Here is a 17,758-nt window from a genome sequence, read left to right as displayed (position 1 = left end):
CAAGTTTCCATGTCTTGGACCTAAAGGATAGGTATACTTGACGAGCTTGAGAGGATCCTCAAAATTCCTAACTATCTCTCCAGTAACGGTCTCGAGAAGGACTTAGGGTGTGATGTGTGAAAGGCTAAGTGAGGGTGCTAGCCGACCATCTCGATTGGTGTCTTGATTCTATCTAGACTTCAAAGTATTCCGTATTTGATTTCATACTCGTTCTTGATTCGGACTCGATTCTTGGTCTAGAACATATCTAGGATTTTGCTCGATTTTTGATTCGGTTTTTGAAGATAACTTTGGCTTTGGATATTGACATATCTTTCTTGATTGAGCCTTGTTCTTTTAACTCTTTTGTCTTGGATATTGATCTTTGGTATTTCTCTTGATTGAGCCTTTTGTCTTTCATCATGGCTCGTATCGTCTTGGATGGACTTGGGTCAGACTAGCACCTTTAGTGTGAAACGGGTTGGTCTTTTAGTAATACGGGTTGTTTATTGTGAGGAATGGGCTTGCCTTCCGTCATGGATTGTCAACAAGGGAGATGGTCCGGATTCGTCCTAGAATCTCTTGAGATAGGCTCGTCCTAAACTAGGGTTATATTGTGGTTTCTATTGCCATACATGGAATAGGTAAGAAAAGAACACGGAGTTTCAGGTCCTCTACGACTTTGAATGGAACATCATCTAAGTGCACTCACATCGACAGACATGCGTTGTCATTTATTCATTTAAAATGTCTCAAACCAATTCTTGTTGTCGCAGGAAACGGATAAAAGAAGAGATATGATAGAATATGTGGATTGAAAATTGTACTTTTATTGAAATGATTAATGAATGTATTTAACATAGACTCGAGAAGACATGTGACTTGTGGGACAAATTTCCTGGTTGTCACTAGGAATGAAATGGACACAAAGAAAGATACTAGAAAAAATATGGGATAGAAAGCCTAAGACTCGGACTCGGACTCGGACTTTGACTCGATTTCAGATCTAGACTCGTAATCATCGGCCCACGCTTGAACATTTACTCTTCTAGCAACTCGGCTTCGATCGACTTTGAGCATTCACCCATTTGAGCACCCCGTCCTCATTATTGGGAACACTGGAAGGATAACAGTCAAGAAGAGTTTCTTGATAATTGGTATATCCATGAGGATTGCCTAAGCTACCTTGTAGGTTAAAAGTTGAGAGGGACAACTTCCCACTTTCAATCATATCTTGGATTATATGCTTCAAACAAAAGCACGCTCAGATCATGTCCCTACCACGATGATATTGGCAATATGCATTCTTGTCCCATCTAGGTAGTATGTTTTCGTGGTCCTGGAGTTGGACCGATTAGGTGTAATTTGCCCTGTGATACTAACATTTGTAGTGCCGCCGCATAAGTAATGCTAAGGTTAGCGAATGCTCTAGGAGCCCGTCTCGGTTTTCTGGGTGGGGCTTCCATGAGTTTAGCCTCATCACACTTAATGTCATCTTGAGCAAAGGTCGATACATGGTACTTGCCATTCTCGATATTATCTTGGATGATATTCTTTAGTTTGTAGCAATTCTCGGTGTCATGCCCCCTTCCTCTATGGTATTGACAATACGAATTGCCATCCCAAAACTTAGACTTCCTTTCCGGATCTGGGGTAGGCCCTATTGGTTCAAGAAGACCTAGAGAGGATAATTTGTTTAAGGCTAGGGCATACGGTATGCCTAAACTTGTGAATGACCTGGGGGAGTTTTTTGACAAAGGCTCCATGAGGTTGACTTTGTTGATTTTGATGCTTGGATTAGAAGAACTAAAGATACCTTGCTCAGTTTTTGCTTTAGGACTATTAGGTTGAGGGTTTGTCTGGAAACTTTTCATCTTGAGAGGTTGGGCATCAAGCTTCTTACCCATTTCAGCAAACTGGTTCTCTATGTTGGAAAGTCGAGAGTTTAGGATATCAATGGCTCCTTCTATTTTGGAGAATTTATTGTTGAAGGCCATGGAAAGCATGAGCATTCCATTTTGGATATCGTCGTCTTCAAGCATGTTGACATCTCCGTTGTCATAAGGATCGAGGAGATGAGAACAGACTAGAGATGATTCTTCGTCATGTTTAATGATATTAGACCCAAGAGGGTCGATTTTCTTAGATTGCGCGACAGAAGGTGGCTTAGGAAGCTTGCCCTCTTCGATCATATCTTGGATGGTGTGTTTCAAGAGAAAACACTCTTCAATATCATGGCCTCTACCTTGGTGATATAAGCAGTATTTGTTGCCCTTCCAGAGGTTCACCTGTTTCTCTAATGGTGGATCCGGAGTCGGCCCTATTGGATGTAGCTTGCCTTGGGCAGAAAGTCTCTTCAAAGCATCGGCATAAGACATGCCTAAATCGGTAAGCACCCTTTGATGCCTCCCAGGTTTTCTTTCAGCTATTTTTGGCTTTCTAAGACGATGGTTATTGCAAGAGGTAAGCTTTGGACGACCTAGACTAGAGGTTTCTCTAGTTGGTGTGTTCTTTTCCACCATTCCATTCTCGAGGGTGAAGACGCGAATGCTCAAATTTTCCACTGTATCTTGCACTCGTAGGACCATGGCATAAACATCTTGGAGAGACACAGTGATTGTGGCTTGAACTTCTTCGTGACCTCGCTGATTGACAGAACTTGCTGGATTCCTACTCGACAGAAATGACGCACATTACAACTCGATTCGACATGGGATCACGCATACTAAGGCAGCCAACAAAGGAAGGGATAAGATGACAAATCTAGACTTGACTTGTGAATTCATGAAATGTCGTGAGCGACTTCTCGTGTTTGAATCCACCGTGTTTGACCTTGACCTTTAGACTCGAGTGTTGACTTTGACGGAGTGACATTCATATGATTGACCTTATTGATGGGATTGACGACACATGTTGATTCTGGACTCGAGGTTTGCTTATAGGTGTTAAGAAGACTGCTGTAGTTTAGACTCAAATATGAGGCCCATTGAGACTCGTGTGTTGGGCCTCGGAACGTGTGACTCGAGTGTTTAGATCCTAACTGAATTGGGGTAGGGGGGTCCACAATGACGGCGTGACGCCTTAGGATTTGACTTGATTTTGAAAAGACCCAAAATATAAAGAAAAGACGGGTTCATGACTCGACGGAGTTTCGACTAGGACATAGTCGGTTTGAACTTTGACTCTAACTTAGCCCAATTGAATTTACATATTTACATTTACACGGTTTGAAAATATTTTGAATAAAACGTTTTTTTTTTTTTTTTTTTTTTTTTTCGGACTCTTTTTTTACGTTTTTTTTTTTTTTTTTTTTAAGAAAAAACGTTTTTTTTTTTTTTTTTTGAAATGGGTTTGTTTAGAAATGGTGATCACATAAGGTTTTCATATTTATACAAGCATTATAATGGGATCTTTGAGTGCATTTAAAAGGGTTTTGGTTTAAAGGGTGGGTTGCCATACCGAACCATCAAACCCGAAGTCCGTGGAGAGGCTCGTACCAAACAAGAGTAAGGCCGATTCCTAGTCCATTTCCTCAAGTAGTGAAGGCCCTTGATACAAACAAGAGTAAGCATCATGGTATGGATGACGTCAATCGCTATCCATCCTTAGGCCCAAATAAGAATTAGGACCGTTTAGACGGGACGATTGGTCGAATGGGTTGGGTTGGGCCTAGGAAGGCCGAATAAACGATCTAGGAAGACCGAGTTATGAAAACCGACAATTGTCTTATACAAATTTATTCCCTAACCTTGTTCAAGTTTCACCCTTAGCTACACGTAAGTGTATTATCCCAGCAATGAGTCGCCAAACCGTGACAGCGGGCCGCCCACGGGGGCGCTTGGTGAGGATCGAAAACAAGCGTTTGCATTTTGTATGGAGTCGCCACCAATTTTTATGGGAAATTGGAACCGTTCGAATACCTCGTGTCATGTCAAGACACAAAGTAGTGACATGAACACTAAGCAATCGTTACCCTTAGCATTCTATGTCTAGAATGACTCTCGTGGATGCCAATGAACACGGGTGCTCACGGAGATCTGGAGTAAGGGGTGAGGGTACGTATTAGGAAGCTCTTTTGATCGAACACCTAATCCCGCCCGCCTCGATAGCGGCCTCTACTAATGATTAGGGAAGTTATTCATACTTGATATATCGTCGGCTATATGCATGCAATGCAACATCCAAGTTTTAATCCTAACATGTGAAGATTAGACTAAGTCGGTTGACACGTAATTAGCATACAATTGGGTCGAAATAGGATTTAATGCTCATTTACATGTGAAAGCATACAAATAAAGAAAGAAATACAACAAAAGAAATACAATAATGAAAATTACATTAATTACAACGGAATAGGCGATTTATGTCGAAAATACCTTTAAAACGGATAGTTGAGAAAAAGAATAAAAGAATAAATTACGAACAGAACAGAAGTGATAATACGAATAATAGTCCATTAATACGTAGCCTAATTAATTATGTCAAGGCAGAAACGGAGTTCGGGACGAAATCATCTCGAACAAAGCAGCAGATCGCGCCCCTGGAAGAGGCGCGGCGATTCTTGCGTCTGCTCCAAGGGTGAGTTCGGGCCGTGGCTTTAACCGCAAATCGTTAATACAATTTGGTGAATTTAATGATTGATTGGATTATTTGACTCGGATGAAAGTGATTAATGGATTATTTATCATATGAATGGGTCATAAAAGCAATAAAACATGAATGAGACGGAATTAAACGGATTAATTATGTGAAGGGACGATGTTAATGAGTGATTAATTAGTGACATCGGCGAATAGAACAAACTAAACATGACGAATTAATGGATAAACAGATGAAAACTATATCAATGACGAATTCCAGAAACTCAATATGAACGAATTGAATCTCTAAAACCCGGGTTTGAATATTAAATGACGAAAAACCTGCAAATATGAATTACTTGGGATTTAAGTCGGGCTTATGATGATTAAAACATATTAATGATGAATAAATTATATACATGTGATTTATTAAACTATCATGGTGAAGAATTGAAGACAAACATACGAAAACAAATAAGAAAGACGGAATAACAGAGATTTAAGAAGAAGAAAAAGAAGCAGAATCATGCGGCCCTCACGAAGAGGCGCAGCGAGAATCGCGCTCCTTCAAGAGGCGCAGCAGATTCTTTGCGTCTTTTCTCGACGTCCTCTCTCATCGGGAATTCGCAAAAACAGTTTTAAAGACGGTTTTAGAAATCGGTTTTAATGAGGTATTTTCGACGTAAATCTTACATGAATGATATGATGAATAAAATACAATAAATAAAAGAGGATTATACACCCTCAGACTTACATGTTGACGGAACGAGATGAACTAAGAATCGACTAGTGAATGCTCGACGCGAATGCAAAGAGAGAGTGCCCTCGTAAGAGGAAAACGATTGATTAATTAAGATTGATTGAGTGTAGTTGGTCAAATTGGTCGGTCATGCAACGGAGAGGCTGGTACCCGGAAAGATCCGAGCTTACGTGGTCGGAAGTCCAAGCACGTAGGCGCCAATTAGTAAGAACGAAGTCTAGAATGCAAAGGGAGAAGAGAAGGGCGGACACTCGCGTGAGAAATATGAGGAACGAAGGCTCCTATTTATACTAATCACGCGACGGAATTATGGTAAGACTAGGATACGGAAGGAAAGATCCGGAAATAACCGACTTAGGTTAAAACACGGAAACTTGGACAAAAGAAAGCCCTGGAAAAGGCGCCGCAGGTGTCGCGTCCCTTGGAAGAGGCGCGGACTTGCTGCGTCCTTTCCCGGGTAGGTTCCTCTCACGCGTAGAAAACGCGTTTGACAGCCTGTCGTATTTTAGGCATAACTTTCTCTACAGGACTCGGATTAAGGTGATTTCGGTGGCGTTGGAAAGCTAAGAAAGAGATCTAGAACTTTCTGTGAAATAGGCCTGACCCAAAAAACTCGTTATGACCTCGTAAAATGGGCCTAAACGCCGGGTTATCATTTTAGCTAAATGAAATGCACATTTTGTAATGTAAACTTTATGTTTAGCCTAATGAAGTGACATGAGACTCAAAATGAGATATAATCTCAACATTTTATGACATCCTAACCTTAGGTAGACAAGCACATTGCTTTGACTCGGGATTTGACGGTTTTAGGAAATGAAGACGGTTTTTGACCCTGGACTCCAAATGTACTCTAATTATCACAAACGACCGTATCGGCGCGTAGATGACATTTAAGAGGTAGACATCAATATTTGAGCAATCACTTGACGATAATCTTACGAACTGTCACAAATCGTTCCGCGTACCAAACATGCGGCCCAATCATCACCGGGTGGTTTGCGAGGGGTGCAGAAACGAGGTGTCTACACACCTTGATCGAAGCTTGCCCGGGAACACTTTCACTCTTGAATTGAAAAGGAGAAGAAAGTCTCCCACACCGATATCCTTCTTGACAATCTTGGCGTCATGCCATTTATAAGTTTGGTCTTTGTAAATTTTCGAGCTTTCGTAGGCCTCCAATCTCAATTCTTCCAACTCATTCATTTGAAGAAACCTAATTTCACCGGCCGCATCAAAATCAAAGTTCATCTCCTTTAGAGCCCACCAAGCCTTGTACTCCAATTCGACGGGCAAATGACAAGCTTTTCCGTAGACAAGCTTGTAGGGTGTAGTTCCTAAAGGTGTTTTGAATGCCGTTTGAAGAGTCCACAAGACATCCGGTAATTTTAGTGACCAATCCTTCCTACTCTTATTTGTCACCTTTTCAAGAATTGCTTTGATTTGACGATTAGAGACTTTTACTAGCCCACTCGTTTGGGGGTGGTAGGCAAAGGCGGTCTTCTGTCGTACTCCGTGGTTCTCCAACAAGGTCTTGAATGTGATTTTGCGGAAATTAGAGCCACCATCACTTATCACTACTCGTGGGGTTTCAAACCAAGGAAAGATTGTGCCTTTGAACAATTTTATCACAACCTTGGAATCATTAGTTGGTTTTGCAACCGCCTCAATGCACTTTGAAACATAGTCCACGACCACCAAGATATATTCATTTCTGCAAGAGTTTGGAAATGGGCCCATGAAGTCTATACCCAAACAATAAAAAAGCTCAATCTCAAGAATGTTGTTGAGGGGCATCTCATTGCTTTGTCCAATGCTTCCGGTTCGTTGACAAGCATCACAAGATTTTACCAAGTAGTGTATGTCTTTAAACATTGAGGGCCAACAAAACCCAATTTGAAGGACCTTAGCAATGGTTCTTAACGTGGCCAAATGTCCCCCATAGGCTGAATTATGCACTCTATCCACAATTTCCATGCCCTCTTCCCTAGACACAAATCTTCAGAACATCCCTTCCCCACACTTCCGGAATAAGTGAGGATCTTCCCTAAAATACCTCTTTGCATCATGCCTCAACTTCCTTCTTTCCCTAGCCTCCATGTCATCGGGAATGAAGCCACTAACTACATAATTTGCCAAGTCCGCAAACCTTGGGACCTTCACTTTCACTTCCATCAATGCATCTTGCCTTAACCATTCATAAATTAGACCACTCTTATAAACTATTCCATGGTCTTCCACTATAAGCCTTGACAAATGATCGGCCACCACATTTTCGGCCCCGGCCTTGTCCCTTATCTCTAGATCAAATTCTTGAAGCAATAGAACCCATCTCAAAAGTCTAGGCTTTGCATCCTTCTTGATCATCAATTGTCTCAAGGCGGTGTGGTAGGTGTAAACCACCACCGTGGATCCCACAAGGTATTGCCTAAACTTCTCAATAGCATGAACTATGGCTAGCATCTCTTTCTCAGTAGTTGAGTAGTTTCATTAGGATTGATCTAAGGTCTTGCTCGAATAGCAGATGACATGGTGTTTCTTGTCAACTACTTGTCTAAGAACCGCTCCCACGGCGAAATCCAAAGCATCACACATAACTTCAAAGGGAAGACTTCAATCCGGAACCCAAATAATTGGAGTCGTAGTGAGAGCAAGCTTCAACCTATCAAAAGATTCAGGGAAAACATCATCAAATACAAAAGGGACATCTGTGAGAAGGAGTGAAGTTAATGGTTTTGCTATCTTTGAAAAATCTTTTATGAACCGCCTATAAAAGCCGGCATGTCCTAGAAAACTCCTCACCCTTTTCACATTTGTGGGAGGTGACAAGTTTTCTTTGACCGAAACTTTAGCACCATCAACCTCAATCCCCCTCTTGGAGACAATGTGGCTAAGCACAACTCCTTCTTCCACCATGAAGTGGCACTTTTTCCAATTGAGGACTAAGTTGTGCTCCTCACATCGTCTCAAGACGTTAGAAAGATTTACCAATCCACGATCAAATGAGTCTCCATGGACACTAAAGTCATCCATGAAGACCTCTATGCACTTTTCAAGAAAATATGCAAAGATAGCCATCATGCACCTTTAAGAGGTACAAGGTGCATTACACAACCCGAACGGCATCCTTCGGTAAGCACAAAAACCATTGGGACACGTGAAAGTTATTTTTTCTTGGTCTTCTGGGTGTATTGGAGCTTGAAATAACCCGGAATATCCATGTAAAAAACAATAATACGCGTGCCCCGACAACCTTTCAAGCATTTGGTCGATAAAAGGGATAGGGAAATGGTCTTTATGGGTCGCGGAGTTCAATTTCCGATAATCAATACACATACGCCTCCCGGTAACCGGGCGTCTAGGCACACAAGTTCCTTAAGGTTACTCCACCATGGTCACTCCACCTTTTTTGGTAACCACATGGACGGGGCTCACCCATTTACTATCGGTCATTTTAGGGTTTAATCCACGTCGACCCTCAACCGATGGCCGGCTTCCCTCTTCAAGGTTTATGCAGTGCATACACAAATTTGGACTCAATTCTTTGATATCATCAATGCTATATCCTAAAGAGGCCTTATGAGTTTTAAGAACCTTTAAGAGTTTTTTTTCTTAGTCCTCACTAAGATTAGCATTAATAATCACCGGATAAGTCTCTCCCTCACCTAAAAAGGCATACTTAAGTGAGGAGGGAAGGATTTTGAGTTGTACCTTTGGAGGGAGCAATCCCTCCACTTTCTTTAAGAGCTCATCATCTATCTTATGGTCTTCCTCCATTTATTCATCATGAAGGGAGATTTGGAAGGCTTCTTCCATCTCCGACTCTTCCCGAGCCACCTCTTCAACCACTTCATCAATCACTTCAATTGTACATGCTTGGTCGACTTTGGGTCCTTTCACAATATTTGGAAGATAAAATTCAACTTTGTCTCCTTCTATCCGGAACGTAAGCCGCCCATTTATCACATTAATTAACACTCCTCCGGTAGCTAAGAATGGTCTACCTAGGATGATGGGGGTATGGCTATCCTTTAGGATGTCAAGGACTACAAATCGGTCGAGATTAAATACTTTCCAACTTTGACGGGTATGTCCTCAAGTTCCCCCAAAGGGCGCTTGACGGACCTATCCGCCAATTGAAGAGTCATAGTAATAGGGGCAAGATTACGAATACCAATTTTTATTGCAACTTTTAGAGGAAGAACACTCACACTTGCTCCCAAATCACATAGAGCCCTTGATATTGGGACACCACCAACCACACAAGGAATTGAAAAGCTCCCCGGGTCACCAAGTTTATGTGGCATCTTCTTGAGAAGAAGAGCACTACACTCTTCTTCCATTGCCACAGTTTGTTGGTCACCGAAGGTTATTTTCTTTGTCAAGATGTCCTTTAAAAATTTGGTGTATGTTGGCATGTTCAATATTACTTCGGCGAAGGGTAGAGTTAGTTCATGTTTTTCTAACATTTCGTAAAATTTTGTATACTTGAAGTTTTCTCTAGACCTCAAAGCTCTAGTGGGATAAGGGATGTTAGTGACAAGTTGAGAATTAGGGAATACCTTGGATGAAGTGGCTTTGCTTGTTACCTTAGTAGAAGGTTGTACGAGGGCTTCTTCTCTAGCTTCTTCACCAACCTCCCTTTCGTAAGGAAGGTCTTCAACCAATATATCCTCATGATCTTCTTGAGGAGCCTTTCCCTTGGATCCTTCACTTGTAGTCTTCCCCTTATTGGCTTCACTTACCTTTGCCGATGGAGTCATGGGTGAGCTTTCCCCACCAGCATTCATTACCAAACGCTTCCTTTTGGGATCCGTATCCACTTCAATTTCAAGATCCTTGTATGAGTCTTCAAGCTCAACCCCACTTCTTGAGACTACCGCATGTGCTTGATGATTTGCGGAAGCGTCTTTTGAGCTTTGACCTTGGGCTAGGAAACCACCCGGCGGTCTTTGAGGGTTAGCAAGAGCATGAGATGCCAATCGAGCTTCCATGTCTTTCTTGAACTTCATCATGTCTTGGTGTTGAGATATTTGCATATTCTTCACCACCTTCATCAAGTCACCAAATTGGGATTCCATGGATGGCTCTTGATGTGGTTGGTTTGTTAAGGGTAAAGGGAACCCATAATCATTTCTAGTGTTAGGACCTTGATTATTGTTGTTGTTGTTGTTGTTGTTGTTGTTGTTGTTGTTGTTGTTGTTGTTGTTGTTGTTGTTGTTGTTGTTGTTGTTGTTGTTGTTGTTGTTGTTGTTGTTGTTGTTGTTGTTGTTGTTGTTGTTGTTGTTGTTGTTGTTGTTGTTGTTGTTGTTGTTGTTGTTGTTGTTGTTGTTGTTGTTGTTGTTGTTGTTGTTGTTGTTGTTGTTGTTGTTGTTGTTGTTGTTGTTGTTGTTGTTGTTGTTGTTGTTGTTGTTGTTGTTGTTGTTGTTGTTGTTGTTGTTGTTGTTGTTGTTGTTGTTGTTGTTGTTGTTGTTGTTGTTGTTGTTGTTGTTGTTGTTGTTGTTGTTGTTGTTGTTGTTGTTGTTGTTGTTGTTGTTGTTGTTGTTGTTGTTGTTGTTGTTGTTGTTGTTGTGTCCCCATTGGTAGTTCCCCTTCGGACCTTGATTGTTGAAGTTGGATCCTTGCCCTTGCTCTTGAAAGCCTTGAACAAACCTTTGGCCAAACCTTGGTTAGCTTGGTTACTTTGATTCGCTTGATAGAAACCTTGGTTGTTTTGGTTACCCCCAAAATATTGGTACCCTTGAGATTAGTTCCCATAATTTTTGTGTTGGTTGTTGCTTGGCCATTGGTTTTGATTGCCGGAGTTGTTTTTTTGGTTTGGGTATCCACCTTTAGGTTGAGAAAATCCGGGCGGATTGGTGTTTAGCAATTGTGGTTGGATGTGTTGTGGGTTTTGAACATGGGTACTCTTGTAGCTAAAGTTTGGGTGATTCTTCAAACCCGGATGATAGAAATTGGAGTTTGGGTTGTAGACATTTGGGTTATTTTAGGGTGGTCGTGGTGGCCTCACATTGTTGTTGTAGCTTTGAAAGGCATTAACATCTTGAATATTGTCTTCATACCCCATATTATAGTTGGTGTTGGCACACACATCGAAAGTATGACCATTTCCCCCACATAACTCACAAGAAGAACTTGGGATTACCTCCTCCATAGGTGGACCATGAGAGGCACTAGCTTGATTCACTTGACTTCTTTGCATTTGCTCAAGTTTCTTGGTGAGAAGGTCAAGCTTGGCATTGGTCTCGACATTTGAACTAGAAGAGTTCTCTTTGGGGTACCAGCTATTCTTTCTTAGCATATTGCCCCTTGAACCATAGTTGGACTCCGAGTCCACCATCTTCTTGATTAGAGTCGTGCCCTCTTCATCACCTAAATGATCGAATCCCCCTCCCGCGGAGGCCTTCACCATTTCCTTGGTTCTTGGGAGTAAAGTTTGAAAGAAGGTTTGGGTAACGTACCAAGCCGGAATTCCATGGTGAGGACAACTAGCAATTAGATCTTGGTACCTATCCCATGCCTCACCCAAGGACTCCCCATCTTCTTGTTGGAATGTATGGATCTCATTTCGGAGTATAGCAGTCTTGGATGATGGATAATACTTGGCTAAGAACGCCTTGGCTAAGGCATCCCATGTAGTAAATGTGTTTGGAGGGTGCACATTCAACCAACGATCCGCTTTATCTCTTAGAGAAAATGGGAATAAAATCAACCTCAATGTGTCTTCGGACACTCCATTCCGCTTCATCATGGCAACATTGTTTTTGAACTTCCTTAGATGGGCATGAGCATCTTCATCAATATGCCCACCGAAACTATCCTTCCCAATTAAGCAACCTTGAGCCGGATGCACTCTATCCAAAATTTTCATGCCCTCTTTCCTAGACACACATCTTCAGAACATCCCATCCCCACACTTCCGGAATAAGTGAGGATCTTCCCAAAAATACCTCTTTGCATCATGCCTCAACTTCCTTCTTTCCCTAGCCTCCATGTCATCGGGAATGAAGCCACTAACTACATAATTTGCCAAGTCCGCAAACCTTGGGACCTTCACTTTCACTTCCATCAATGCATCTTGCCTTAACCATTCATCAATTAGACCACTCTTATCAACTATTCCATGGTCTTCCACTATAAGCCTTGACAAATGATCGACCACCACATTTTCGGCCCCGGCTTTGTCCCTTATCTCTAGATCGAATTCTTGAAGCAATATAACCCATCTCAAAAGTCTAGGCTTTGTATCCTTCTTGATCATCAATTGTCTCAAGGCGGCGTGGTAGGTGTAAACCACCACCGTGGATCCCACAAGGTATTGTCTAAACTTCTCAATAGCATGAACTATGGCTAGCATCTCTTTCTCCGTAGTTGAGTAGTTTCATGTTGCTTGATCTAAGGTCTTGCTCGAATAGTAGATGACATGGTGTTTCTTGTCAACTACTTGTCCAAGAACCGCTCCCACGGCGAAATCCAAAGCATCACACATAACTCAAAGGGAAGTCTCCAATCCGGAGCCCAAATAATGTGAGTCGTAGTGAGAGCAAGCTTCAACCTATCAAAACACTCAGGGCAAACATCATCAAATACAAAAGGGACGTGTTTGAGCAGGAGTGAAGTCAATGATTTTTCTATCTTTGAAAAATCTTTTATGAACCGCCTATAAAAGCCGGCATGTCCTAGAAACCTCCTCACCCCTTTCACATTTGTGGGAGGTGACAAGTTTTATATGACCAAAACTTTAGCACCATCAACCTCAATCCCCCACTTGGAGACAATGTGGCTAACACAACTCGTTCTTCCACCATGAAGTGGCACTTTTCCCAATTGAGGACTAAGTTGTGCTCCTCACATAGTCTCAAGACGTTAGAAAGATTTACAAATCCATGATCAAATGAGTCTCCATGGACACTAAAGTCATCCATGAAAACCTCTATGCACTTTTCAAGAAAATCCGCAAACATAGCCATCATGCACCTTTAAGAGGTACAAGGTGCATTACACAACCCGAACGACATCCTTCCGTAAGCATAAACACCATTGGGAAACGTGAAAGTTGTTTTTTCTTGGTCTTCCGGGTGTATTGGTACTTGATAGAACCCGGAATATCCATCTAAAAAACAATAATACGCGTGCCCCGACAACCTTTCAAGCATTTGGTCGATAAAAGGGATGGGGAAATGGTCTTTAAGGGTTGCGGAGTTCAATTTCCGATAATCAATACACATACGCCACCCGGTAACCGGGAGTGTAGACACACAAGTTCTGTCCGGTTGCTCCACCATGGTTACTCCACCTTTTTTGGGAACCACATGGACGGGGCTCACCCATTTACTATCGGTGATTTCATAGATGATCCCCGCTTTAAGTAGTTTCAAGACTTCGTTCTTGACTACCTCGGCCATTTTAGGGTTTAATCCACGTTGACCCTCAACCGATGGCCGGCTCCCCTCTTCAAGGTTTATGTAGTGCATACACAAATTTGGACTCAATCCTTTGATATCATCAATTCTATATCCTAAAGAGGCCTTGTGAGTTTTAAGAAACTTTAATATTTTTTGTTCTTGGTCCTCACTAAGATTAGCATTAATAATCACCGGATAAGTCTCTCCCTCACCTAAAAAGGCATACTTCAGTGAGAAGGGAAGAATTTTGAGTTGTACCTTTGGAGGGAGCAATCCCTCCACTTTCTTCAAGAGTTCATCATCTATCTCATGGTCTTCCTCCATTTATTCATCATGAAGGGAGATTTGGAAGGCTTCTTCCATCTCCGACTCTTCTCGAGCCACCTATTCAACCACTTTACCAATCACTCTAATTGTCTATGCTTGGTCAACTTTGGGTCCTTTCACAATATTTGGAAGATTAAATTCAACTTTGTCTCCTTCTATCCGGAAGGTTAGCCACCCATTTATCACATCAATTAATACTCCTCCGGTATCCAAGAATGGTCTACCTAGGATTATGGGGGTATGGCTATCCTTTAGGATATCAAGGACAACAAAGTCGGTCGGGATTAAATACTTTCCAACTTTGACGGGTATGTCCTCAAGTTCCCCTAAAGGGCGTTTGACGGACCTATCCGCCAATTGGAGAGTCATATTAATAGGGGCAAGATTGCGAATACCAATTTTCATTGCAACGTTTAGAGGAAGAACACTCACACTTGCTCCCAAATCACATAGAGCCTTTGATATTGGGGCACCAACAACCACACGAGGAATTGAAAAGCTCCCCGGGTCACCAAGTTTATGTGGCATCTTGTTGAGAAGAAGAGCACTACACTCTTCTTCCATTGCCACAATTTGTTGGTCACCAAAGGTTATTTTCTTTGTTAAGATGTCCTTTAAAAATTTGGTGTATGTTGGCATGTTCAATATTACTTCGGTGAAGGGTAGAGTTACTTCAAGTTTTTCTAGCATTTCGTAAAATTTGGTATACTTGAAGTTTTCTCTAGACCTCAAAGCTCTTGTGGGATAAGGGATGTTAGTGACAAGTTGAGAATTAGGGAATACCTTGGATGAAGTGGCTTTGCTTGTTACCTTAGTAGAAGGTTGTACGAGGGCTTCCTCTCTAGCTTCTTCACCAACCTCTCTTTCGTAAGGAAGGTCTTCAACCAATATATCTTCACGATCTTCTTGAGGAGCCTTTCCCTTGGATCCTTCACTTGTAGTCTTCCCCTTATTGGCTTCACTTACTCTTGCCGATGGAGTCATAGGTGTTGTAAACTTTTGATCAACTCGGCCCCGAGACCTAAGTCTCCCTAGGAATTGTAAGATATAAACTAACTCGATTCCATTACAACAATAATTGCTTGCATCTACGTAACTTATTTATGTTATCTCATCATTATTTCCCTATGAACCCATGACACCTTAGTGTTTTTAATCAATTGTTTACATCCCCATTTACTTGCCTTGCTTGCTTTCCATTTGTTTACATTTCCTTTGTTAAGTAGTTTAGATTACATTCTCAACTCAAACCAAATTGTGACACAAAGACATAGCTACTTGCATTTGATAGCTTAAATCAATACCTGTCCCTTGGGATCCGACCTCTACTTGCCCCTCTACTAAGAGTAGTTTGTTGAGATTATAAATATTGTTTGAGAGCATATACAACACGCTCATCAAAATAGCACCGTTGCCGTGGACGGTGTTCAATTGAATTGTTACCAATCATTGTTTTTAGTTGCGTCTTTCTTTGCCTTGGGGAAAAACATTTCCTCAAGGTACTTCTCACCTTTTTCTCTTAGTTTACATTGCAAGATGGACCTTATACATTGCTGTGTAGAGGACCAATGGGGCTCTACTCTCATCAAAGACCCTTTGGAAGCATTGGAGGCCTTGGAAGCAAGTGAGGCCAAAGATAAACATTGGGCATTGGAAGTATATCTCCTTGAAGCCGCTCTAGCCAACAAAGAGCTCACCTATGATCAATCCATGAGGATAGATGGCATTCTCAATAAGACATCACAATCCATCTAGGTGGAACAAGCAATAAGGGGGTGGAAAGTGTAATGGTGGTTGAAAGTGTTCCCAACGAACCATTAAAGGTAGAAATTGAGGTACAAACCCCATCTTTAAAACCCCTTCCCCCAAATTTGAAGTATGCCTACCTTGATGAGTCTAAAACCAAACCCGTGATTGTCAATGAAAAACTTGATGAATGTCAATTAGAGAGTTTACTTAATGTGTTAAAGAAACATGAAAAGGCTATAGGTTATAGTCTAGATGATCTTAAGGGAATAAGACCCGAATTTTGCATGCATAGGATACATTTAGAAGATGATCATAGGCCTACTATTCAAGGCCAAAGGAGACTAAATCCCCATATTCAAGAGATTGTAAAAGCAGAGGTTATGAAATTACTTGATGCGGGAATTATTTACCCTATATCAGATTCTTTGTGGGTTAGCCCTGTCCAAGTGGTACCCAAGAAAGGAGGTACCACGGTGGTGAAAAATGACAAGAACAAGCTAATACCCATAAGGAAGATCACCGGTTGGCGAATGTGTATTGATTATCGTAAGTTGAATTCCGCAACAAGAAAAGGTCATTTCCATCTCCCAATCATTGATCAAATGCTTGAGAGGCTAGCCTCTAATAAGTTCTTTTGCTACCTTGACGGGTATTCGGGATTCTTCCAAATCCCGATACACCCGGATGACCCACACAAGACCACTTTCACATGCCTCTATGGTACCTTTGCCTATAGGAGAATGCCCTTCGGGCTATGCAATGCTCCCGCCACATTTCAACGTTGCATGATGAGTGTCTTTTTCGACTACATAGAAACCATAACGGAAGTATTTATGGATGATTTTAGTGTCTATGGGAAAGATTTTGAGTCATGTTTGCATAATTTGTCACTTCTCTCGCAAAAGTGTGAGGATGTTAGCCTTGTTTTAAATTGGGAGAAGTGTCACTTCATGGTCAAAGAAGGCATTTATCTTGGGTCATTTGATTTCGGAAAAGGGCATCGAGGTCGATAAAGCTAAAGTTGAGGTGATAGAGAAATTGTCGCCACCCGTGAATGTCAAAGGGGTGCGGAGTTTTCTCGGTCACGCGGGGTTTTACCGTTGATTCATAAAAGATTTTTCTAAAATTGCTAAACACCTTATTCAACTCTTGCTTAAAGATGCCCAATTCCAATTTACTCATGAGTGTGTTGAGGCCCTTGATAGGATTAAAGAAGCTCTAATTTCGGCAACGATTATACAGCCGTCAAATTGGGAGTTGCCTTTCGAGATAATGTGTGACGCAAGCAACTATGCCGTGGGCGCGATTCTAGGCCAACGGATTGGGAAAGCTTTACATGCCATATACTATATAAGCAAAACCCTTGATGTTATACAAGTCAACTATAATACCACGGAAAAGGAACTTCTTGCTATAGTGTATGCTTTGGACAAGTTCCGCTCCTACTTATTTGGATCCAAAGTGATAGTATTCTCGGACCACCGTGCCCTTAGACACCTCTTGACAAAGAAATAATCAAAAACACGCTTGTTGAGGTGGTTATTGTTGCTTCAAGAATTTGACTTAGAGATAAGAGACAAGAAAGGGGCCGAGAATGTAGTTGCGGATCACTTGTCAAGGATTCAGTTTGACAACAATGGAGAAGATACACCAATTAATGATTCCTTTCCCGATGATATACTAATGGCCATCCACACACAACTGGAGCGACACACAACACCATGGTTTACCGATTTTGCAAATTATCTTGTAGAAGGAGTTCTGTAGATACCCAGTATCTGCTGAGACTCCAACAAACACCCGATGATTATCGGACTACAACATGCTTTGGAATCGCGGCGTTTGATCGACAGTTCGTGTACAACTTTACGTCGGAAAACTTAAAACGATTTCAAAAATAAAACATTTCAAAACTTTTCAAAAGTACCTGGAGTGTTTAATGCATGACGACGGGGTCG

General features: G+C 41.6%; 1 protein-coding gene and 1 non-coding gene across 2 annotated transcripts; one reads left to right on the top strand and one right to left on the bottom strand.

Moving 5' to 3' along the window:
- Nucleotides 1-7,932: 7,932 nt before the first annotated feature.
- On the bottom strand, nucleotides 7,933-8,397 carry LOC141618603 (putative mitochondrial protein AtMg00860). Its single transcript, XM_074435701.1, has one exon. It carries the CDS (start codon nucleotides 8,395-8,397, stop codon nucleotides 7,933-7,935), a length of 465 nt encoding a protein of 154 aa, XP_074291802.1.
- Nucleotides 8,398-11,789: 3,392 nt separating this feature from the next.
- Nucleotides 11,790-11,896, top strand: LOC141624652 (small nucleolar RNA R71). The gene has a single exon (XR_012534457.1). It is a non-coding gene; the product is annotated as a small nucleolar RNA R71 (small nucleolar RNA).
- The last annotated feature ends 5,862 nt before the right edge of the window (nucleotides 11,897-17,758 follow it).

This window comes from Silene latifolia, chromosome X (assembly GCF_048544455.1).
Source record: "Silene latifolia isolate original U9 population chromosome X, ASM4854445v1, whole genome shotgun sequence".
Classification (NCBI taxonomy): Eukaryota; Viridiplantae; Streptophyta; class Magnoliopsida; order Caryophyllales; family Caryophyllaceae; genus Silene; species Silene latifolia.
Note: the sequence above shows the minus strand (reverse complement) of the source record. Positions and strands in the feature narration are given on the sequence as shown.